The 25,772-nt window shown below is 40.8% G+C and overlaps 1 protein-coding gene across 1 annotated transcript in view; it reads left to right on the top strand.

Annotated features, from left to right (window-relative positions):
* Positions 1 to 14,157: 14,157 nt before the first annotated feature.
* The window catches only part of FXR1 (FMR1 autosomal homolog 1), a 33,788-nt gene continuing 22,173 nt past the window's right edge, over positions 14,158 to 25,772 (top strand). The window contains exons 1-2 of the mRNA XM_082288131.1: positions 14,158 to 14,349; positions 23,861 to 23,913. Of these exons, the coding sequence (XP_082144257.1) occupies positions 14,299 to 14,349; positions 23,861 to 23,913 (104 nt within the window). The 5' untranslated portion in view covers positions 14,158 to 14,298. The remainder of the gene's footprint in view (positions 14,350 to 23,860; positions 23,914 to 25,772) is intronic.

Here is a 25,772-nt window from a genome sequence, read left to right as displayed (position 1 = left end):
AGAGTCCTGTTGAACTTAAAACTGTGGCATTTATTTTGCCAGATGCATATTTGCACATTTTCTGTAGCCAGATTCCCAGACAAAGATGTTCCACTGGTGGGATGAGAAGGCACAGTGAAAGTAAGGGCTGTATCCTTCACCTGGGCAACAACTCTCTGTTCCTTCTCTGCTTTGAACAGATTCCTTCAAGGCTTGGACAACTCTTGATAGCAGAGGTCCCATTAGATGGTGCCAGCTAATTTGTTGGTGGGATGAGGGCAAAGACAGCTGCTGCCTTCTCCTTAGTATTATTAATACATGTAGTAACAGTAGTAGTGTTATTTTCTGCCCACCATTAATTTGTCAGGTGAATAGCAGCTAGGTACTGCAAGAGCCCAATCTGTAGCGTCCACTGTTCTATTTCTTCATTATTGAAATGACTTTGAATATTTCTTTAGAGGGAAGTTCCTGTTCCTGAGGCTATAATGTCTGACCCATAGTTCAGTTGCACAGAGAAAGGACTGAAGACATATTCTAGAAACAATACCTTGAAGTGGAGTAATGCAGGAGGAGGAATGATACAAGAAGGCTATAGAATGTATGTTTTCTCTGGAGAGGAAAATGCATGGAGACACAAACATTTGCTGCATGTGCACGAGTGCCCATCTTGCTGACACAAAGCCACTTCACTGAAGTGCTCTCTCAGCCTGGGAGGTACCAGCGTTAGCCACAGACCTAAATTACTTCTTGCTTTGTGAACTTCTGCAATGATCAAGTGTAGAGGTGTCTTAATTTACTGAAATGAGACAATGGCTGAAGATGCTGAAAAGCACTGGCTGAGATTGTCACAGGACCCTTGCAGCAGAACCTGGGTTCTTTGAAATATTCTCTATCACTTAAGTCATATTTTTCCTGTTCTTTGTAGATCATTCCTGTAGTTTCTAGCACACAGCCCCCCCACTAACTCATAGTCTCACGCTGTAGGCTACACCATAAATTCTAAAGAAACTATTCACCATCTCCTCGGACTGCCTCTGGAAGACTTTCTCTAAAATTAGTGCCTTGGAAATACCACTAAGAGCAGGGAAATTCTCCAGCTAATATTTGAATTTAAAAAGAAGTCTTTGCTTAATAGCATGTGAAGGTTATGTAGTGAGGAGCACTTTTCTGCAGGTAGTATAAACTGATCCTTAGTATAAATGATCATGGCAAGATCTTTCATTAGAAGTGCATGAAACAAAAATAACTCAGATAAAATTATATAAGGAAGATAAAGGACCATTTGGGTGAAAGCACTATGCTGAAACAAATAATCTGTCATATTGATCAGCATAATGTTTCTGACAGAACTGTTCCGCTCATCTGAAATCATCTTCACCTGCTTTTTGCTGTTGTGGGATAATGCAGAGCCGAGCTGTGCAGCCTCAGGAGCTGTGACCTGGATCTGCTTTACAAAGCCCTGTAACACATGCCCCTCCTCCTGTCCAGCTGCAAGCTGTCCCCTCTCCCAGCAAGAAGCTCCATCCTCTTTCACACAGTGCTCAAACTTCACCTGGCACAGCTCTTCTGCCCTGTCTACCCTGCGCAAGCAACCTTCAGCTTCTGCAGCAGCTCCTTGCTCATCTCCTGAACAGCTTTCCATCACCTCCATGTGTGAGGAGCCAGACTCTCCTCATGGCTGACCAGGCAGCTCCATTTTCCCTGAAAGGCCGTGCTACAGACCTCATTTTCTGCAGATAGCTGCTGCGGAAGAGAGGAAGAAGTAGGCAAACGGTCTGGGCAGGGAAGGTGAATGGCAGATGCTATGGTGGGAATAAGTTATGGACTGATATCAGCATAAGAGCTGTGTGCTAGACCACAATGGACTGTAGGGTTTTCATCTATGGAGAATGAAGTTGGCCTTCTCCAGCTACAGGTCAGATGTAACCTGGCTGAGATGATGATCTTCTTCAGTCCATGTAAACATCAAAAATTTCATGTTTTGAACTGAAGAGCTCAAACGCAGGAGAAGAAAGAAATCGCTCAGCATTTCAGACTGAAAGCAACTGTTTTCTTTGAAGCATGAACAAGCTGCACCAATAACACTCTCAGCTGAACACGCAGATTCTTAGTTTGGTTCTGCTGATAACTAAAAATTAACAATTCAACATAAGTCTTAATATAGGCATGTGTCTGTCTGGCACGTGCAAGACTTTCCTCCAGTACGTTCTCTCTCTTCATGCTGCAAAAATCAGTAATACCAATGACTGATTCAGCAGCAAATACCTTGAACTTTGGAAGAGTGACTTGGCACCTGAGCCCAACGCAGCTTCCAAAGGACAGTACTCCCTTGGAGCTTACCAAGGCTTCTCTCAAAGGTTACATGTCAAAATGTCACCAGACTGTATGACCAGAGTCTTCAGAAAATGGCCAGCACCAAAGCAAGATTTGGTTTTGGGTTTATGATATTTCTACTCTGATAAGGGGGTAGGCAGATATGGTTTTTTCGTTAAAAAGTTAACCCTTTATGTTCAGTCTTATCTGCTGCCTTCTAATTGGATTTTACTTCAGCTAATTTTTCCAGACTCAAATAGGTGCGAGACCATTTTTTTCACTTTTTTTGTCTTGTCAACAGAATTATTTACTACATTTGATGCAACTACATGTATACAAATGTACTGAATGAAGCTGGGTAGATGCTACAAGCTGAAATTTGAAGGAGAAAAGTCTTGACTAACTGGAAGTAGATGCATAAAATATGCATGCACATGATGGAACACTGGAAACACAAGCTCTAACTACAGTTTCAGCTCCAAGTTTATGGAGTCAAGTCTTAGGTTGCAGGTTTTCCAAGCCCAGTGGCACAAAATATATGCCCTTTGCTTTTAAACAGATGAAATTTTGTGCAGAATCATTGACAGACAGTGGCAATATAACTACTCTGTAGAGAAGAATATGTAGAAAATCAAGTATGAAGTGTAATCTCATTATCAAAGAGAAGACAAAGCTTTGATGTCAACAGGAGTCCTTCTGTGGAGTTTGATATAGCATTAATTTCTGTAATCTTAATTATTTTGCCCCTGTCTTAATATCTTTATTGCACCATGAAATGGTGTTTTCCTAAGAGACAGCAAACAGTTTGGGGATTTTCTTTTCTTTCTTATTCAATTTTGTTTTGGTTTCAGTGGGAGTATTTGTTCTTGGTTGAGTTGCTGACAAGTCCTGAGGGACAGGAGAGGATGTGTGTGTCTTGGAATGTAGATGTAGTTGGCATATGGGCCTTATGATGGATGCACAGAATTGAAGAGTGATAATTCATCCAAAATCCCCCCTTGTAATATTTTGATGCATTATGACAATATAATCTTTTGTATTTTTAACAGAGTATAATATGTATATTTATGGAGTAGTGTTTAGCCAGATGAGATTTGCTTATGTAAATTCTACTACCTGTGTTTGAAACTGATAGTGGCTGTTACTTAATGGTGCTCCAAAAAGCACATTGTAGTTTCAGATTTAGGTGGGATTTTGTGTTTGGAGAACTCTCTCAGTGTTTATTTGTTTCCTCTGCATTCTCTCCTGAGGATTTTTAGAAAAATATATTTAATCCAAGAACTCTAGTCTTCTAATTTGGTGATAATAATTTCATTTAGTTGTGTGTGCCCCTTTATGCAGTCTCAATTTAATGTGTCATTTTCTTCTGCCATACAGAACAGGGATGAGTGAGCGAGAACCAAAATTTTTCTAAAACCAGAAAGAAAGGCTTTATTCTATAAAGCTTAAACAGAAAAGCAAGAGTGACAGGATTTCCATACAACTACAAGATTATCTTCCTTAAATGTGTAACTCATGTTTGCTCTTTATGGGCAGATTGTTAGACTGTATGTTCAGCTCTCTCAAGAGGCATTTAGGACTTCAAATGCAATAATAAATTAATTTGCAAGATAGAGACAATAATGAGAGATTCTATTTCAAACCAGAGACGTGAAACTTTTGTGGAATTCTCAAACATTAAAAAGCATAAATGACAGCCTTATTTACTTGAGTAAATGAACCCACCAAAGAGGTAAAACACAAGATTGACAGCATTAGGAAGAGAAGCTCCTTTTTTCATCTCCAAAGAGATGTGACTTACATCAGTGTTATTGCCAGCTTTCCTCCACGTCACTTGGCTACCCCAGTCCCCTGAGAGGCCAATGACAACAGAGCGAGGGCAGATGAGAGACCTGGTATGTGCAGGCCTCGCTCTTCCTGAGATAACTGAGGTTACTCCTGGCAATGAGGAGGTGACAGGTTGACACCCATCATCTCAGAAAGGAAACCATTCGTTTACTCAGAGGCCAACACAAAGCTACCAGATGGGAACAGTTTTCTGTCACTGCCTATCAAGGCTGAAGCACAGCTCTCCAGCCTTCTGTGACATCAATTTTATGCTGAGAGCACAGCAGTCTCAAAAAACACTGAAGAGCCATTTACTTGTGAAGTATAAGAAACATCTGTCAGGGGCTAAAAGTGTTAAAGAAATGCTTAACTGTACATTGAGTTGGCAGAATCTTAGGCTCAGACTACAGGAAAAAACATTAGCAGTGAAAGTCCACAAGATTTATCCTAATTTATCAGATTACTTCCTCAGAAAGTCTCCTTTTGAACTGCTCTTCAACAGAAGAACAAATGTGTAGACTTCAATGCTTAATAAAGCTAAAAGCTTCTCCCTGGGGTAATTGAAATTTTTCTATCAAAGGGTAGATAGACCTGGTTGCAGCTGCAACAAAGAAGAAACATATAAAGCCAAGTGGAAAGCAGTTAGACAGCATTGGTGGTGTAGGACCATTGAACATGGTCTTGCTAATTGGAATCTATAGCACAGGACATTCAACTACATGCTGGGCAAATGACCCTGAAAGTTTCAAGTCTATCTAGTATAAAAAAAAAAGTTCAGATGTAAAAATAATCATAGGAATGATGGATTCTGTGTCCTTGAATGGGCATAACCAACCAGAGATCTGGGTAACTGGCAAATTTCTTTTTTAAATAAGGCCCTTTGAGTCCCATATATGCATCTACTTTCACAAGCATTTCAAAACCCGTCTTCTAATAATTTCACACAGAGCTTTCAGAGCAGCAATGTTCAAAAGAATGAAAGTAATGAAACACAGCAAAGTTTTACATTTTTATTTCTGTACTTTGGGAAAATTCCTATTGAAGACAGAAGGCAGTTCAAATTGGAATTGCTTTACTGCCAACAAAAATGTGTGACTCTTGATCTAATGAAAAATTAGAGAGATTGAAAAGCAGAAGTAGACTTAAGGAAAGATTTCAGTTACAGCAGGATGCAGCCCTTACTGCATTTGTAGTTCAAACTGTGATCTCTAAGGAGATCTAAATTGCTCCGGAGTGAGGAATTTAGGGTATTTGAGACTTTCTTTTCTCAGAGGAACAAGTATGGGTAGCTAAGACATCAGGTTTTATTGTCACATGCTTAGAAAACATATGCTATTTTAATTTAAGATAAAATGTCATTTAATGATGAAAATGTTAAATTCTTAAAACCCTTGTCACATGAATTAGAAGTTGCTCAAAATGGTTCCATAAAGTGGAAATTGTGAATTTTTTTGAAGCCCTCAGTCCTGTAAACTGATTTGGATAACCATACTTTTAGTTCATACAGAAAAAGCTGTTGTATTTGTGATTGTTTTCAGTATGTAACAACTTCTAAATAGTTGTTGTCACATGCTCTGTACCTTTGTGAGCACTAAAGTATTTCTGGGAAGTGAAACAGCTTCAACAGCAAAAGCTGGAATTACACTTCACACTAGCACACAAGGATGTCAGAAGAGGCTACATACAAACCCTGTGTATGTGCTTTGGAGTCCCTCAGGGGTGAAAGACCCATCTGAGAGGTGGAGAATCTTACCTTGGGTGCAAGACCACATTACAGGGCTGGGCTGCTTCCTGTGCAAATACTACTTCATTCCAGCTTATTCCAGTGTCTTGATGGGATGTGGCATTGACTGGGTGCTACAGACACAGGCACACAGTTCAGAGAGTAAAAGAACTGCAACTGAACTCCTGCCCCAGGACAGCAAAAAGTAGATTTTAACTTGGATGTTCAAAATACCAGTTAACCTTATGTTAGATATGAATTGATCTCATGGGTCTATATTGTTCATGTTTGCAACCATCTCTTCTCCCATTCTTTTTTAGTGAGAAAAAGCATGTGAATATCGCAGGTGACCATCATGTATTTTCATGTATTCCCCAGAACTGTTCTTTCTCTCTTGGTTTCCCTCATCTATCATTCATTTTATCTATCCTCCTTTCTTACCTCATCTTTTTCATTCATGGAACCTTTTTTCATGGAAGAGTTTTGAATTTTTCTTCCACTGTCATTGGAACTTTTCTTCCTTCTGTTGTTTTTTTTCCACTATTCTTGATTTTCTCTTTCTATCATTTGTCTCCTTCTTGTTTCTTTTTGAGCATATTTCATCCATTTGCACTAATCCTCCTCAGCCCCTCCTTTTGACAGCTCTAATGTAGTTGCAGTCAGCCACTTCTTTTCCACTGTCTAAAGCAGCACTTTAAACATTGAACAGAGGAACTCCCTTCCAAAATCCAGCAGGAAAAGTCCAGGGCTAGACATATGACTCCACTGAGACAAAACAAAACAAGCAGGAGCATACAGCTGTGGTAAGAGCAGGTCAAAGCAACCTCAGCTCTTCAGGCTCAGCTGATGAGCCTTATGGCAACAAATCACTGGTGAAATCACGTGCTGCAGTGTCTAACATGGCCAGACAGCCAACAGCATTTGGCATCAGGGGATCAAATAACTGAAAAAAAGGAAGTGGAAGCATGCCAAAGGCATGACATCCTGAGCACTCATGCAATAATTTTACTGATGGTCAGTTTTGTTGTATTTATCAGAACGGTCTATTTTATCAACAAAGTAGCTTAATGAGTTCCCTTTTCATCTCAACAGACAGGCAGTCTGGGAAAACACTATGCTATTAATAGAATGGTATTTTTAGAAAGATGGAAAAAAGAAAAAGGCACAAGTCCAGATTTTATCCCACCCTCTTCAATGGCATCTGTGATACAACTGGAACACACGTACCAGAGGAAGGTCATCTCAGTTGAAAGAGCAATTACAGAAGCCACAGGAAACATTTGAACTTCTTGATAACTCCCTTCACTGAAATATTCTCTGTTCCATATTGCCTCACCCTATCTACCAGCACAGATGGGTTTGAGGGAATGTAGAGTTGCATGACATGAGTTACTAGCTACTTCAATCTTGCTATAATTACTTGCAATCTTTACTTACAGTCTTGCAATAATTACTTGCAATCATCAAAATGTGCATGTTTTATCTCTTAATCTGAGTATTAGTATTTAATTTTTTTAATCAATGCCTATGACTAAAGTAATAGAAAATGTTCCCCTGATTTTTTTTTGGGAGTTGAATGCAATCCATTTGGGGAGAACAACTGATGATGAGATGCTGATACTGACAGATCAGCATTCTAGTACTTTCTTTGTAAAATGCTTATCTTTGCTCCTAGGGCACTCAGGCTCTGTATTTATCTGCAGTTTCTTTACATATACACAAAAGGACAAACATACAATAAGCACATATATATGTAATTTATATATACATATAATATATATCTGTTGCTCTACAGGTGGGACTTTCCAGACACCAGAAAATACATCTACACAGAATGCTGTACATTGTTGTTATGCCAACAGATTTGAAGCAAACTTTCTTCTCAACTCCTTCCTTTCCTGAAGAGCACAGATTAAGCCAACTATTAAGTCATTCTTATATCCTTTCCATTCAGATGCTAAATAAAACACCTGTCTATGTACCTTGCTGTATCAGAGCCTTCAAAAAGTAGAATGGGGTGAGACAGAAACCTGCTTTCAGAACTCTCAACAGCAGAGTGCCTCGAGCTGACAACTGATCTCCTTTTGAAATGAATCGTGTTGTGCTTTAGATTATATCAGGTAATCCTCTAGGAACATATATAAGCTTTTCAGTTTGTTTGCTGGGTTTCACACAGATGCATTGCTAACTTCTTCCTACCTGTAAGTTCCCTCCTCTCTCTTCCATACTGCATTTCTTCATTGGGATTGATGTGCATCCCTCTGCTACTCCAGGTACACCTTCGTTTAAGTGCTAATGTTTCGTGTTGTCATGTCCTGTGGCTCTAAATTTCTATACCTCAGATCAGGTATTTATGGTAGCAACATGCCCACTGTCCACCCTCTCTCACAAATTTTGCTCAGGGCTTTATTGCCTCTTTTTTAGAGCAAGCCCTGACTTTAAGAAATTAATACTAATATCCAGAATCAGGGATTAAACCTGCACATTTTGATGATCATAGGAGGTAGCCAGTAATTCATATCACATAAATCTATATTACCTGAAACCCCGCTCTGGTCCAGTCCCACATTAGAAATGCAGATATCTCTTTATATGACACTGACACTAAAAGTTGGCCCAGGTGCCAAGTCAAAACAAAGATAGTCTGGACTTGCCTGAGAACCAAACAAGGACCAAAATTTGATCAGTTATAAAGAAAAACACTACTTTCCTCTCCTGGTTTCCACTGAAAGTATTCAGAAGACAGAAATTATTTGGATTTATGTGGCTGGCAACAGTGATAGGAAGGATATAACTCCCAACACTTGTAGTTGAGAACTTCTGTGCTTGGACACCTGAAGTTAATTCAATGGCACGTTTTCCCACACCATTACATCACCATGACTGCAGATGAGCAGGAAGGTCCCTCTGGAGCTTACTGCATTTGCTTCCTGGCTTGGAACAAAGTCAAGAACAAGGTTAGTTTGGACCATCTGCATCCCCACCAGCATTCAAAAGAGGCAGATACAAAGTGATAATGAAAATTAGCAAACCAAGCCAACCCCACGAAAAGTTGGATTATGAGTGGATGAGTTTCCACCCATTGCATAAAGTCCATTAAGCAGCAATGTTCTCATTGGAGTTCATTAAAATTTCAGTGAAATGATTCTGCAGTTTCTTTGCACGGTGCCAGGATGAACACTGAGTTTACAGAAGGCATTTTCTAGTGCTTCTCGTTGCTTTTAGAATGACATCAAACTTTTCATTTTATTTTCCTTACTTTCCTGTGCTGCTCCTGACAGAAAGGGGAAGACCAGTCAAGCAATGGTAAGGCAGAAATTCATCCAGTGTGAAAAAACAAGGTTCATATGTTGTCATTCAGTGTGAAATTACTTTCACATAGTAGTCTGTTGCCTGGATGTATATTTTTTCTTTTGCTGAATATGCACATTATCTTGTGGACTCTGAACAAATGAAACCTGAATGATATTGCTCATGATTACTTCAGCATAAACACAGACTGTAATCAAAACCATTTTTAATATTGGTTCTTGATGTCTTCCTTATATAGTTTGATTAGCTCAGTGACTTTTTCTTTTTTAGATTGCAGTAACAGGAAGTAGAATACAATAGTGAATACCTACTGCATTCTGTGGATTCTTAACACTTTTTGTCCTTCTAAACATAGGACATTTTTAACCCAATATCTGCAAATCACTTTAAGTTCATTTTGTCTAGAAAGATAAATATGAGTGCTATCAGCTGTTAAACACAAAAATTAAATTCAGTCCATAGGTTTTTCCCTTTAAAGGTAGGTGTAAATAACTGCAAAAGTTCATTTACAATAATAGGAACACTTGTGATTTATTCTTTCTCTGACTTCCATACCAGACAGAGGGTTTAAAACTGCACCTCACAACAATGTTTTTACATACACCCACTTAGCACCACCTTTTGTGGGTCCTATCTTCAGAAGCAGTGTCTGCTTACAGTACTTGAAGATGTGGCTGGGCACAGATGTGGGGTTCAGCAAACCTCCAGACAAATATTCATTTACTGGAAAAGGTCAAGAATTCAGTTGTGAAAGGCTGATGAAAAATGGTAGAGATCCTTCTTCAGCTCAATATTCAAATAATGCAAAAATCGCGGTGAAGTACAAAACGAAACAAATCAAAACACAAGTTTTACTAAGGGAGTTTTCTGAAACTACAGGCCCTTTATACAGCCCAACAGGATGATCTGTATTGAGGCCATATGTCTATAAAGACCGGTGTTGTACTACTGGATATCAGATCCTCTGCTCTACTTGCACAGGTTTACTGGAAGTAAGTTTACAAGTTTCATAGACTTCCTTCTGCTACCCAAGTACAATTTGTAGAACAAAGAAAATATACATGTAAACGAGCAAACTTGGAAGCAGATAATTTTTCAAAAAAACTTCTCCAAGACTTTTGCTGAGTTGTAATGTGGTTTTGTCATTTGGTAAGACATGAGACCAATATAATCTTATCTCATAATATCTTTCAAATATTCATCTGTGTTGTTTGTCTCCACTAAGAATTAAGGTTGCATAGTAATTTACAGAGCATCTCAGTGCTCCCTGTTTCCTCAGTTTCTGCTAAGGTTGGAAGTCTGTGGATGGATGTCTCTCATAAGCCTTCTGCCAAAATTTCAGAATGAGAATGGAACCAAAAAGGTTTTTACCCACTTAAATGTGAAACTAGATTAATTTTTTATCATTATTTTGGTTTTTATGGCACGAGTTGCTAAGTGTCAGCACTTCCTTTCACTGAATGGAATATAAGGCCCAGGTTGTTACATTGTAAGAGCATGAGTCCGAACTTAGTTGACCTTGGGTTTTGCCTATTTTTTTAACAAAATTTGCTAAGAAAGGATGCTTCTGGGTTTTTATGTTACAGAAAGCTAGGAAATATGCTCAGAAAAATAGATAAATGACCCTTGTTCTGGTACCAGAAAAGGCAATCAAAATTAATTGGCAGTAAAATAACTGATAGTTTAAAATGACAACATTTTTTTCAAACATTTTCAGCCTACTAGTAGCATGAGGGATATCAATGTGTGCATCTTTTCATAGCTAAATATAATCTTACTTTATGAGATCACTATTCTGAACAGTTATGTTGTTGATTTTATTGTTGTCTCAGTCTTGCCCAAGTCTGAAAACAGTTAAATTGTTCTGCTTTTGGGTAAGATAAACATTTAACAAAGTCTGATGTCAGAAGGTCCCAGAATGACAATTCCATTGCCACCTTCAGTTACACAGATGATTCCATTAATTAATGTATGAGCTAGAGCATACTCGATATTGATTTAAAAATTGATAGTGATAGGAATCTAAAAATGCCTGTATATTTTTTCCTACCCGGATACTTGCAGATTGTGGACAAAAATCACATTTTCAAAATATTAAAACTCTGCAATGATACTATTTGACTATGAGTTACATCTTCAATGGTTTTATGGCTTTTTCCTGAACCCTCTCCAGTATGTCCACATACTTCCTGACTTTTAGAAAATGGCATTTGGAAGGATGGGGGTGTGGGTTGGTTGTTTATTTGTTGGAATCAATGCTTGCAAAGTTTTCTCTCTTGAAAATGTGGTTTATATTGCTCATGCCATATCACCATCATAAATGCTTTTTCCATCCTAAATAAAGTAAGCAGGCTTTATTAACTTGCATTAATTCATTTTGAAAGGTTGTTCCAGAAACCTCCCACTGTAAACTTATTTCCAGACTAAGTTGATTAATGGTCAGTCTATATCTTTTGGGGAGTCTTTTTGCTAGTCATGTTTTCTGTCTTTTATACTTCAGTCTCTCATGGATCATTATCCCCTCTGTGTGCCTTGAAGACAACATCCTAATCCTTCAGTGTTTAATGCTTCACCCTTCATTTTGCTCACTCAGATAAGGGAACCCTTTTTCTGCTCTTTCCAACCAAGGGTCCCAAGGATACAGAATCCTACAGCTTCTGACTTCAGGCATGATGCAGCTTGCTCTGCCTCCTGAGTGGAATTTTCAGAGAGGACAGAGAATGGTTCAAGGAGACTTACCCAAAGCATCTCCTGGACCACATAAGCTCTAGGAAATGAAAGCAGCACTTTCACTGTGGGTGTTGCAAAACGAAACAAAAAAAAAGAAATGGAAATGAAAATGAAACCTTACGAAGTTTCATTTAAAAAGTTGTAAATAGCTACTATCAGAGGAATTCTTGAGTTCTTGAATCTGAGTAAAGATCCCCCCTTTTCTTATTTCACTGAATGTTTAAAGCAATTTAATTTAGTAGTTACTCATAATTTACACGTAAGTGGAAACTAAGTTCAGAACAGATTCATCATCTACATTCTGGCTGATGTGCTGCAAACTATATGGCCCACAACCTGCTAGAGCCCTCTTCTACCCCATTTAACCCAGATACAGCAATCTCTCTCAATACTAACATGTAAACAACCCTGTCCCTTTAACCACTATCATCCTCACACTTCCAGAAAAACAAACTTTATCAGGCAAATTCAGATGCAGACTGCATTGGCTCAAGCCAGTTCTCGTTATCATTGATGCCCAGAACTGTCCCCCACTTTTGCAAATGTGAACACCCAGGCACCTCACATAGTTCTGGGGTAATTTTTCTTTTGTCTGTGTCCTGTTTTTACTCCTAAGGACAGAAGCTCATGCATAGTTTATTTCTGGGTGGGTTTTTTGTTTTTTTTTAACCCCAGACACCATTTTTTAGCAGTTGACATTAAGACTCTGTGTCTTGGTAGCCGAATAAACAGACCTGTCTATTCAATCTTGGAGTAATGAAAACTTTTGGCATAGAATTTTTGTAGCACAGCTGTTTGCTTCACATTACCTGGTTCCTTACTTTATCCTGGAAAATCCTGAGTGGCCTCTGCCAACAGGAAAAGAGGCACCTTATTTCAAGAAGGTCTCTCTTGTCCATGTGTGGCCTAGGCACCATGGACAGAATAAATTGTGGGTAGTTTATAAAGATTAAAACAAAATTTAGAATAAAAGGTACCCTTCAAAATTTATGTGGAATACATATTATGCAAGAATAAGAATATTCATGCTTGCAGCATGGAAAAAAATGTTCATGTTGTTGAACCCGTATGTTTCCTTTAGTTATGGCACATCAGAATCACAGAGTCATAGAAATGCTGAGGTTGAAAAAGACCTCCAAGATCATCAGGTCCAACCAACAACTCAGCACTGCCCTGTTCACCACTAAACCATGTCCCCAAGTGGCAGTGCCACACATTCTTTGACCATTTGCACCTCCTTACCCAGTAGCCAGATTTCTCAACACTTTTTGGCCTTTATTATCCAAAATCCTCACCCCTCTGACAGACATGGTTACAACTGGCACAAAAGCAAGATTAACATGAAGAAACTAAAAATAAAAACATCTGATGGATAAAATATCGTCATGTCCTCCTGGTCATTTGGGGCTGATGCCCAACGGGAAAGGGCATTTGAAAGCATTGCTATTGTAATGGCCTTAGGCTGACATGGCAGATTCAGATTACATATCGGGGGAAAAATGTCACGGTTAGGGTGGTCAGACATTGGAACAGGTGGCCCAAGGAGGTGGTGGTCACCATCCCTGAAGGTGTTTAAGAGGCATTTGCATCTGGCGCTGGGTGATGTGGTTTAGGGATTACAGTGGTAGTGCTGGGTTGATGGTTGAACTTCATTATCTTAAAGGTCTCTTCCAACCCCGATGATTCTACGGTTCTATATTTAAAACTATTGCAAGAACACACGCATTTGGCACAGGTACAGGCCGTTCATCAGGCTCTGCATGACTAAGCTGATGTGAGCATCCAGCTCACAGCACAATTCGCGTCCCAGTGCGTTGTGAGGCCCAGCACAGCAGAGGCATTTTAAATTTTTTATTGTTTCTCTCGGCAGCAGCACACGAGGAAAGCAGCCAGGCAGGCACGCAGGGCAGCCCGGCCGGGGTGTGAGCAGGGCGGGGCAGGGCGGCGTCAGGGACAAAGCCGAGCTGGCCGCTGGATGTCGAGCACCATCTTGGCCGCCCCGGGCGGCGGCTCAGGAGCCGAAGGTGCCCCCTCAGGCGCGGCCTTTTGAGCGGCGTTCACTGCAAAGCCCGGCCCGCCCCGCACCGTGCCCGCACGCAGCGCCCGCACCCGCACCCCACGCTCCCCCCTCAGCCCCGCGCCGGCGGGCGGAGAGGTAACGGTGGGGAGCCCTTTCCGGGAGCCTTTCCTGCAGGAAACGCCCCGCTCCGCCGGCGGCGGGGAGCCCTCCCCGCAGCGCCCGCCCCGCCCCGCCCCGCCCCGCTCCGCTCCGGCGGCTGCCGGCCCGCCCGGAGGAGCAGGAGGGGCCGGAGGCGCGGCCCCGGCGGGCGGGGGGCGGAGGGGGCGGGCGCCGCGCGCTCCCCCCGCGGTGACAGTTTCTAGAAGCTCGTCCCGGCGTCCTTTGCGGCCCCAACATGGAGGAGCTGACGGTGGAAGTGCGCGGCTCCAACGGGGCCTTCTACAAGGTACCGGCGGCGGGGGCGGCGCGGGCGGCTCCGCGCCCGGCGGGGCCGGGGCCGAAGGGCGGCGGGGGAGGGGACGGTGAGCGGGGAAGGTGCCGGGGTGCGGGGGGTTTGGGGCCGGGGGCGGCGGAGATGGAGCGGGGCGGCGGCGGCGGGGGGGCGGCGGTGACGAGGCTGGTGAGGGCTGCGCGCAGGGGAGGTTCGTGTGTGGGGAAGGCAGAGCCCCGGCGGGGCCGGGGGGAGCAGATGCGCTGCGCGGGGATTCCCTGAGCCTTCTTGTTGGGAAGGGTGGGTGGGCGTGTGGGGGGGTTGGTGTTGGAAGATGCAGGGCTTTTGGGTGGTATGGGGTGAACCGGGGCGATAATAATGATTTTTAAATATTTTAAATTTTTTTTTTTTTTTTAAGATTTCGGGTTTATTTATGCCTTCAGAAATCTTCTTTCACCATCACCCTCCCTGGAATGCCAGGATGGTACAGGATCAATGCAGAATACTCTCAGCTGTTGCCTGTCAGTCATTTTCCCCTAAGCCTGGCTTCAGATGTTTAAGAATCCCAGCTCTTTTTATGGCAGTAGGCTCCTGTCTTCCTCTCCAGAAGGGCTGATTCCAGCCAGTATTGTGAGCACGCAGCGTGGCTGTGTTCTGGGAGGATTTAATCTCAGGACTCTCTTTAGCTATTGTGCCTAACCACATGCACAGTGTGGTATTGTACAGGCAATATTGCACTTGGTGTGAGGGTGTCCCTTTTAATTCCCTCTCCCCCCCTTCTGAATTTCCTGTGTGCAGCTGTGGATTTGGCTTGGGAATCATGTGGTGATTGTACAGTATGTAGAGGCAGTTGGGTGTAAGGGATTGTAACCAGCTGACTTCAGGAGTTAGTTCTTTCGACTGGCTGAGACAAATGGGAGATATCCTTATGAGGAAAGAATGCAGTGGGAGAAGCTGCATCCCCTTGGTGAGAAACCCTCTGAAAATTTTACCAAAATCAGTAGATAATATATTTTATACATTAGATAAATTTTTGGTTGAACTTGAAGTATCATGCAGAAACCCACATCAGAATCATTTGCATCTAGAACAGGATACTCCTAAATAGAATGGATTTTCCCCCCTGACCATGAAGAAGCCCAGAATTTGGAAACACTTTTCTTAGCTTTCCATTTTATACCTTGAGGTCTTGGACAACTTTCCAAATGATGGATCAGTTGTTCTAGTGCTTCAGAGGAATTTCACACACATGGGAGAGTATGAGGTGTGCTGAATTTTTGGACTGAAGGGACCCGTGTACACAGAATTTGCTACAATAAACTTGATCTAAAATCTGCAAGGATGACATCTCTCCTAAGTCAGTGGGAATTATCAGACTTGGATTAGCACCATTATGTGTTTTAGCCCTGTGAACAGTGATTTTAAAAAGCAGAAGTTTTAATTAAAAATGACATAATGGCTTTGAGGTTAATGAAGTGGGGATTAAGTCCAGGCATGGCATCTTCATGGTGGATGAAGGCCGGTTAGAATGATTGGATGCACAGTAATCAAAGCCCCAACTCAGAGTAATCCACTCTTAATGTGGAGGGGGGAAAAAACACACAACTCCCATAAAAAAAAAACTTCCCAAACCAAATCATTTAAACAAACACAATTTTAAAAGATTATTCTTGTGAGTTAAATGCAGTGAAGTGTGTGTGTCACTGACTCCATTTTGTGAGTCTTACTCTTGAGGAAGGCAGAGGTTTTGCATTTGTTTTGGAACTAGGTAACGCTCCTAGGTCACTTGCTGTTTAAAGTGACCTAAAGCAAAGAGGTGTGTCAGTCTCTTTTAGGAAGTGTCCTATTTTAGGCACCAGTAGCATTGATCATTGCAACATAGTGACAAGATGCCCATCTTTTCTAAGCTGTTCTATGGAAGGTGGCAAAAGTTTTCTGAAGAGAAAAAGCAGAATTTGTAAGATGGGATGAGATTTGATGTTTTCCCTTAGACCAGTCTGATTAATTAGCACAACATAACCCCATGAAGATGAGATCAGAAAGAACCTGCTATGCCAATAGAGATAAAAACAACTATGTAAACAATTACGTGAGAGATTTTCTTTTAATGAGTTGTTACTGCAATCTGCAACTTACCTGCAGTAGAACAAATGTAGTGGTTAAATCTATTGGAGCATTGCAGTGGCTTTTCACTATTTACTGGAGGTATGACCATGGTGGATAGTACTCTTTATAGTTTCTTTAGTTCCTCTAATAATTGCTCTTCCGTTTTTACAGGGAATTCTTCATAAGTGTAGGTAGAACATACATGATATGTATACACTATGGTTGCAATTAATTAGTATGGAAAATTAATGTTCTTTATTAAAATTCATACATCATGAAAAGCATTTTGAGTTTTCATGTATCAGTGGACAGTTATGGTAGATCCTAAGGTAATTTAAAAAAATTATAGGAGAAAGCATGTTATGATCTTTTTAAATTTTATGATCTCTTTAATTTTAAACTTGTATTTCTAAATCACCAAATTTGTGATTTCTTGTTTTTTCATTTGCTTTAAAGATGCAATGTAATCTGGAGAGCAGGACAGCATTTACCGTATATTTTATTCCATATTCTCAACCATTACACAGCAGAGCCAGTGTTTAGCCACTTCCTGCAGCTCAGAAGACTTTGTATATATCACAATATTGAGTACCCGTTCTCTTTGGAGAGCAGATGGCACTGGGGGGGGGCTCAAAATGGTTGTGGGCTTCTGAAAAATGGGGAGGTTTGTGCTGTGGAACAGGGGAGAACAGACAGGGTTGCTGAAAACCACTGGTTAAGGGTTTGCATATATTAAAGGTGCTGTGAGAGCTTCCTGAGAGTAGAAAAGTTGATGCTTTCTAGGTGAGGACTAGATGGCAGAAAAGTTTTTGTCTTTGGGACATTAGAGCAGACTTTTTTTAATGTATGGAATGATCAAAAATACCTGGATTTCTTTGGCTTCTGAATGTGTTGAAGAGAGTGAAAGCTGAATACTCCCAGCCTTGTCTTGGCCTGCCTGCAGTGTTTTCAGGATGATGCTTCACTGTGTCGTTAAGATGATGAAGTAATTCACAGAATCACAGATGGCTGAGGCTGGCAGAGACTGTGGGAGTTCACCTGGTCCACACCTCTGCTCAGGTGGGGCCACCTAAAGCCCGTTGCCCATGTCCAGATGGCTTTTGAATATCTCTGCAAATGCAGACTCTACAACCTCCCAACCAACCTGTGCTTCTGCTCAGTCACTCTCACAGTGGGGGAAAAAAAAAAAAAGGTGTTTCCTGACATTCATATCGATATTCCCATGTTCCCATTTGTCCCATTGCCTCTGGACCTGCCAGTTGTGGAGGGTCTTGGAAGAACAAGACAAAAACTTCTGTTTTACTCAGTGTCTCCATCAGCCTTTATGTGCACACTTCTATGCAAATTAAGAGCCTGGTGATTCACATTATTCATGATTTCCCATGTCAGCTTCCCTGAAATAAGTTGGACCTTACAGTAAGACCAAGGTACATAAGTTGAACATCAGATCAATTCCTCTGAGTCTTTCAGTGGCATCTGAACGACTGGAAGATCCATTGTGTTCTTCCTTGTAGGGACTTCGTGCTGGAAAATGGGCTCTGGTGTGCTGCAGGCCCTTGTGTTCTTTAAGTTCTACAGTAGTAGCTGTTCAGATTATGCAAGAGGAAAAAAACCCCATGAATTAAAATAGAGCTCAACCTTAATTTACAGGTTCTGAAGTGCTTCCTTGTTGGCTGTTCCTCTTTCAAGAGGTGCAGTTGTTCTGGTAACAGGACTAAGCAAAGTGCTGGTAGCAGGAGTTGGTATTGGCCTCAAGGCAGACACAGGCCAAAATATTACTAAGGGGAGAAAATTATGAGTGAATAGCATACACCATTTCTCCACATGTAGAGCCAAAGCTTGATGAGCAACTCTGGGAGAGAAAGTTTATGCATCAATAAAAATATAATTATTTATTTTAATTTTTCTTACAATTTTTAATTAGTGGCTTTGCAAACACCTTGAGTTGATCTGAGTGGTTTTTAGCTTGATGGCTATTAAAATAGGAAATTGTCATTAGTAGTGTAGTTTACCCACTTTTCATAGCCAATTACTACACCAGGAAACTGTAACTGGAATGACCTTTGTTTTTTCTTTAAAGATCTCGGCTGTGTTATAATTCTCAGCATTTTTTTATTACATCTAGCCTTACATCTATATGGGTGGGAAATTTTAGACATTTTAGAGTTGTTCCTGATCAGTTAGTTGAAAGTTGTGTGGAGTCTTGCAAGAAGTAGCTGTAGTCATTGTTGCTCTTGATGAGCTGTTTCTTGAGCCTTTTAGGCTGATAGAAAGGAGATGCCAGAGGGAATGGTTATTGATTGCTGAGGCACGTGATCAGTGGAAGGTGTTTTCCAGAAGTGTAGCCCTTTTGGAGGATGTGTATGAAGCAGTGTAAGTAATGAGTCATGGAGACTTCCATGAGTAAGCCCAAACCAGGGGATTCAGTGCTGAAGCTCTTGCACAACTGTCAGAAGTATCCTTGAATTTACATGTGGTAATTGTGATTGTGGATGGAAATAAGCAGTGATGTCATAAATAAAACTGTGGTTGCTAAAACTGATGTGATAGGATATTTTTCTTTCCTGATACCTGCCTGTAATGTTTGTGTTTTGCAGTAAGCCACAGCTGCTTGCTTTTATTAGTGCAGCTAATCACTTGTAATGAAAATAATATCAAGTTCAGTCTTTCTTGTCCAGTGGTTTGATTATTTACAAGTTTCCTTTGTTTGCTTTAGTTTCCTTTTTTTTCCTTTGGGGGCTCAGCATGATCATCATTTAGTAATAATTATTTCATGTGTTTGTTACATGAAACAGTTGTGTTTCAGTGTTAGAAACACTTAGGGTTCTTGCATCGAGTGAAAGGCTTGGTAATTGGATATAGGCTGCTTGACCTTTATGTCACTGGTTCAGAAACAGTCCATGGTACCAGATGCTGAAGTGTTTGCTGTTTGAAATCGGCCCAGTAGTGGGTAAGGTGATTTTAATACAGTTTTAGTGTGCAGGTATGCAGGACTCAAAAGCCAGCACAGTGGCTGTCCCTGGAAAGACAGTTTGCAGCTAAACTAACAGCACCTCATTTCTAGATTAGATCCACCCTACTTGGGGGTCAGATAAACTTACAGAAAGTAGGATAGAGAGGGAACTTGGATTGTGTCTGCCTGTTTTACAGATTTTGTGACTTTGCCTAGAACTGGATTTAAAAATAAAAAAAAAAGTGGTGTGTGCATATACACACACAGACATACAGTTCACTCTAAGGGCACTTCAGTAAGTCTTGATCCGTTTATGTTATCAGCAGATCCTAATCCTAAATCCATGGGCAAAACCCAGGTAAAAGGGAAAGAGTGTGTGTGGGTGTCTGTTATGAAATGAGGAAGTCTCAGCTGCAGTGATTTTGGTGCAAATGATTGGTTGAGAGTTTCCTGCCCCGTTGTTCACCCTGCACACCCTGTCCAGCCCTGGGCGAGACTGGCTGGTTCTCCCATCCCCTCCCTCTGCGGGTGCTGGTGTTGGGAGCCCGGCTCCTGCCAAGTGAGTGGCAGAGACAGGTCTGAACCCAGGAGCCTGTGGAGCCAGCAGGACATTAATAGCCTGTAGTACAGTACAGTCCCCTGTCCTCCTGAGCTGGGCTGCTCCAGCCAGGGCATACATGGACTGCCAGAGATCCAGCTCACAGCACAAACGGAGTGACTGACACTAATATCTGGACAGGCCAAATCAGAGGTCTGGCAAGATGAAGTCATGTCAGTTTTTCTTCCCCTCTTGCCCTCCACAGATTTGTGTGTCGTATAAAAGACACACAAAGGTTATGTGTAAGCTTACTTGCTGATAGAACAAATCCTCACTCTTTTTGTTGCCACTGTGTTTATTGATGATGTATTTGGTGGTCTCCTGTTAGCTCTGCCTCGTCACTGGAGGTACATGGAATGATATGTAGGAACATAGTACTCTTCAAACTCAGATACTGGCATTACCTGTCTTAGGCAACACTACTAAATTAAATTTCAGTAATGGAGGACCTTGTTCATTAGAGGAAAAGTTAAGGTGATGCATCATTACTTAATTTAGTAGAGAATGTTTTTGATACAGTATCAGGTATTATTAGTGCAAATCTATTTATATAGGTTACCTCACAAATAAAGAACTCCAAAACTCCCTAATTGAAACTCAGGTTATTTAGTTTTCTGTTTTATGTTCATCACACCTCTTCTGGAGAAATTCTTGTGAATTTATAGGATTTACTATAACTTGTCATGTAAAAAATCTAGTTTGTGTTAGTAAATACTTTAATGTCACACTTTTTTGGTAAAACCTTTTTTTTTTTTTAATTTAATTTAATAATCATGGACTCTATGATGACTTCTTTATAAACTACACTAAATCTCATCCTGACACTCATGAAATCTCTTTCTGGTTTTATCTGGAAGTTGTATATACAGCTGATCATGTGTATAGTCAGGGTTGAAGGTAGGAAAGTCATATGCAGGAAGTTTTGCTTTCAGAAAATGTTCTAATGATACTTTTGCCATCCTTCTTGACAATAATGAAATAATTTCTTAGAAAACTATTTGAAAGTCACATTGAATCATCATTATTTCTAGTTCTATTACAAATGGACCGTACAGTCCATAATACCTCATAGACTGCTGTGTTTCAGTTGCTGTAAATGTGATTTCATCCCCACAGCTGTAGAGAAATTGATAATAGTAGGAAGTAATTGTACAGTTAGGCTTTGATCAGACTTTTTCAGACCTCACAACAATAAAATTAAGTAATAATTATATAATTTTATTTAATACTTTACATATGTGCAATTGTGACCTGAAGTGCATACTTGATAGGTGTTATGCTTCATTATACTAGGGAGTGAAAGAGTTTGGGAATACCAAGTGAAAAAGCTGTGCAGGTAATTCCAAGGCAGTTGCTGCCTACGTGTCTGCCAGCAGTGAGTCTGCATTACATTCTCCTGTGGGAGGGAAGAGCAGTGTGCATGCACACTTTGAACTGAAAGACTTCCTTCTGTGAAGGAGTTCCTGAAACCCACATGGTGTTGTAAAATGTACACACTCTTTATTGGAATTTGTACTTTAGATTTTATTAAAAATTGTCCCACGTTTCTGTTTATGGAGCTGATGTTTGTGCAGTGTCAGCTGTTGGGCTGCTGAGAGCCGCATCTCTGCATTACTGTTCCACTTCAGCTGTGGCATTCTTCAGTGGGACCCTAGCTTGAAAATTGGTTGTAACTGTTAAACCTGTGTGTAACTTACACAGAAACCCACACTTCACCTGGTAGTGGGCTAATTGTCTTAAATCCTCAAAAGTCAATGCAGTTGGATTCCTTTTATTCACTTCTTTTGTTTTATTAATGAAATCTGCAGTCAGTGGATTAATGACTTTCTAAACTCTCCCAAGCATTAAGTTCTGAATGTTAATCAGATGTTTTATGGTACCTGAATTGGAATCTCTTTTGATTCTGAAGTTGTGCTTTTTAGCAAAGGAAAGAACTGAATTCAGTTCTGCAGAATAAAATTTTAGCTACTGTAGGCTGACCGTAGAAACACGTTGAGTACTGTGAGAACACAACAGTAACAGAAGACCAGATTCAGCTATGAAATAAGTGAAGTTAAAGCAGCACAATGAGGCAGAGACTAGTATGGAATCACAGACTCTTGGAATGCAGATAAAAGGCTGTCTCTGGTAGGGAGTTAATCTCTCCCTGTAAATGCTGTTGTCTCTTGATAAGTTGTCATGTAGCAGAATGCTGGACTGCATGAAGTTGATTCTCAGTGCTGTGACTTCAATGTTTTGTCCCTGTATAGAGTTTGGATGAATTGTAGCAGAGTAATTCCTGTTTTGTGCACTGTATGCCGTGTTAATTTGTCCCCATGCTGGGGCATGTTTGAAGGGAACTCTTGGTAGCATAAATTTGGGAGAAGTTCTGCTTTATCTCTGTTGCTGGCTTACACATGCTTTAGGCAGTAAAATTTTTTATGCTCTTTACATATTTAAACAGACATAACTTTATACTCCCATCCAGTTTCCTTGAAACTGAAAGTCCCTGATTCTGGGTGTATTTTACTGTCAACTTTTTCATTTGCTTACCTTTCAAAGAAGAAGATTTGCCTGCCTTCCCTTGCAGTGGCAGGATGGCCCTTGAGAGGCCTTATTTTATTAGGAGCACGCTAGGTGGTTCAACAAGATGATTTCTGGTGACCTGCTTTGTTGAGGGTTACCACTGTGCTTTCTGCTAGAGCCAGTCTTTTGTGTTGCTGACAGATGGGTTTGAGGGAAGCTCAGGGAGCAGAAAAGCAGGTTTTGAGCAAATGCTTTCAGAGCACTGACCGAGTATGAGCTCAGGTAAAAGGAGATTTGTTTTTATAGGCCCTTTGCAGCCAGCTGTCAGTGTGGGCTCCTTTACTGTCTGTCATTACATGGAGGGATCTACTGTGTCAAAATTTATCTTTCCCTGAGCTGACACATAATACCTCAGTGGGCTAGTTGCTCCTTGCACAGCTGAAATATTCTTCGTCCTCCTCAGCTGGCAGTTTCTTAAGGGGATATAATCCATTCAGCAGATTCCTGGAACTTGTCTTAACCTAGCTATGCAGCTTTCTTACTCCTTTAAGAACTGCAGGGTTCTCCTTGACCACCTCTACTTGGGAAATACCAGGCTGGAGCAAAGGCAGGAGTAATGTTCCTTTTATCTTTTTTTTTTTTTTACTATTATTTTTTTCAGCATGCCTACCTTTCATAATAGAGAAATGTAGCAGCCTAATTTTTGCATGGATACGTGGGTATAACTCAGAGAGGTTGATCTGTGTCTTTAGGTTTTTGGCACAATCAATGCCCCCTACATATAAGCACAAAAAATCCATGAAATACTGTATTCTCTTTGTTTTCCTGGGAGGTCCTACAGGCATTTGGCCTCATCCAGTCCCAGTTTAGTACCTGAAAGATGATACCATAACTAGCTGTGTGGCAGCCTCTACTGCCAAGTGTGATTCAAACTGGCTGCTGTGCTGCTCAGAGGGACAGTTGTTTAGGATTCAGTTTGTGTTGGGAAGAACACCAATGAAGCAAATAGTGCTGTGCACAGCCATTTGAATAACTGCTCTTGCCTGGACCTCTCTCATTTTGTTCCTGTAAAACACCTGTGCACAGCTGTGGGTAAAGTAAGAAACTCTGGATAGGGAGTTCAGTTGTAAATGTGCTGGTCAGATTTGAGCAGTCATTGGGAGCAATCCCTGTGCTCTGCACATCTTGGAATAGGCAGCTAAGAATATCAGCAACCTCGTGCAAAGAGTGGGAGTGTGTCTTGGAGCTTTCCTAAATTGGAACCTCAGTGTTAGTGGTGGTTTTGGCTCAGTTTCAGGCTGTATTGAAATTGGTGCCTTTTTGATTTCACATGCATTCTTGTAACAAAAATGTTTTTGTTTTAGGGATTTATCAAAGATGTTCATGAGGACTCCCTCACAGTTGTATTTGAAAACAAGTAAGTATTTTATTTTTTAAAATAATCATTTGAATATTAGGTTATTTCAGTTTTGTGCTTCTGCTGATGTTTTTTGTTTAATTGTTTTGCCTTTAAGAGGAAGCAGATTTCATTAGATACAGTTCTAGAAGTACAGGCTCACTATTCTGTTCAGCTTCCATGAACTGCCTTCTTGAATCTGTATAGGATTCAGCTCATCAGTTACACAGTCCTGTACATCAGTCTGTACATTCTTTGGTATCTTTAGTGATGCCCATAGATGTGACAGCCAAATCTAATTAACATAGGAATCAGTGGCACAGGCTTGATACTCTTACACAAAAGCAGAAAAAGGTGGAAAATACCAAAGTACTTAAATCAGCCATTCTTTGTCTACCCTCTGGAATGCTGTTCACTATTCTCAACCAGAGAAAAGTGAAAATATCCTGATGGTGATTTTTTTCTTTTAACTATTAGGAAGATAAATATACATGTATATCCAGTCAGAAGACCTGTTGAGTGGAAAAGAGTGCAGATCTGTTAGCAAATCTTGAAGAAGAATTATCCATGAGGCCCGTTTCATTTAATATATAAACACAGCAGTGCTGCTAGGAACTCGTTGTGGCAAGCCACGGATAATCCATGGGATAGTAAAGTACAAATGAGTACCTGTTGTTCAGCATTCTGACTGATAGCTCTGTGGATTACCTGGGAGGTTCCAGTGCTAATTCCAAATACTCTGTGAGCTACGTACTCTTTCCTGTTTCCCTTCCAGTTACTAGGTGGAGATCCTATAAAATGTGTCTGCTTTTGATGTGAAAATTGTTAGGAACCTTTGCCACCTCTAGCCTGTAGATCAGTTTTGAGCCTTTCTTCAAGGAAGATTGCTGGGTAATAAAGGTAATACTAGGGAGTGTGCAAATGTGTCCTTATAAACAGCGTTTATAATCCCGGGTGTGTACGTGTGTGTACATATATACATGTGTGTAAAAATAAATCCTTTGGGGGGGGACATAAGTAATCCTGGGGTTTACTCTGCAAAACCCAGTGTTTGTTTCTTTCTAGCCTGTGTTTTCTAGTCCTTATTTTATGAAAACAGTTAGAAGATGAGGTGGCAACCATGATTTATACTAACACTGAGGTGGTTATGGAAGCTGTATCTGTCTCCTAGGTTTTCATACCCTCACCCCAAAACCCAACAAACAGAAAAAAAATTAAACCCTTCATCTTATCCATGGTCTGAGAAGATGTGACAAATCTTCAGTTTCATCTTCAACATCCATATTACTTTATAAAGAAAAGTAATTACTTCTCTTTGCATTCAAAGTATATACTTTCATATCAGAAACCACGTAAGCTAAAGGAAGTGCCAGGGGTTTGCAGCAGGAGTGGAATTGTTGGCAAACGCATTTCTAGTATTTAGTATCCATATCATCCATGTGTTTTACAGAAAGTCTGGCAGCAGCAGCCATGTTTCAAAAAGGATGGGCTGCAGCATATGTGGAGTGTTCTGTTGACTAAAAATAGGTCTGATCAGGATGGGTGTACACAGCCATTTATTCTGTGACGTAAATCTGATCAATTCTTATGCTTTTTATGGAGTTAAATTCGTCAGGGCTTTAGTGGAACCAAAGTTGGCAAGAGTGACCTGCGCTGAGAGCATCAGTGTTGTGATAGTGATTATCACTAGCAAATACACTTGCCTACCCCACAATAGGCAGTGTAAACTGTCACTTTGCACATTCTGCTGTTAGCCAGTCTTAATCTACAGCTGTTGTAAGGTTCCCAAAGTTAAGTGTACTAGCACAGACTGCTAATGATGATTTTGTGGCCATAGCAACACGCAGTCTCTGAGCAGGTAGCCTTAATTCTTTTAAGAG

The sequence above is a fragment of the Coloeus monedula genome (genome assembly GCF_965178545.1).
Source record: "Coloeus monedula genome assembly, chromosome: 10".
Lineage (NCBI taxonomy): Eukaryota > Metazoa > Chordata > Aves > Passeriformes > Corvidae > Coloeus > Coloeus monedula.
Note: the sequence above shows the minus strand (reverse complement) of the source record. Positions and strands in the feature narration are given on the sequence as shown.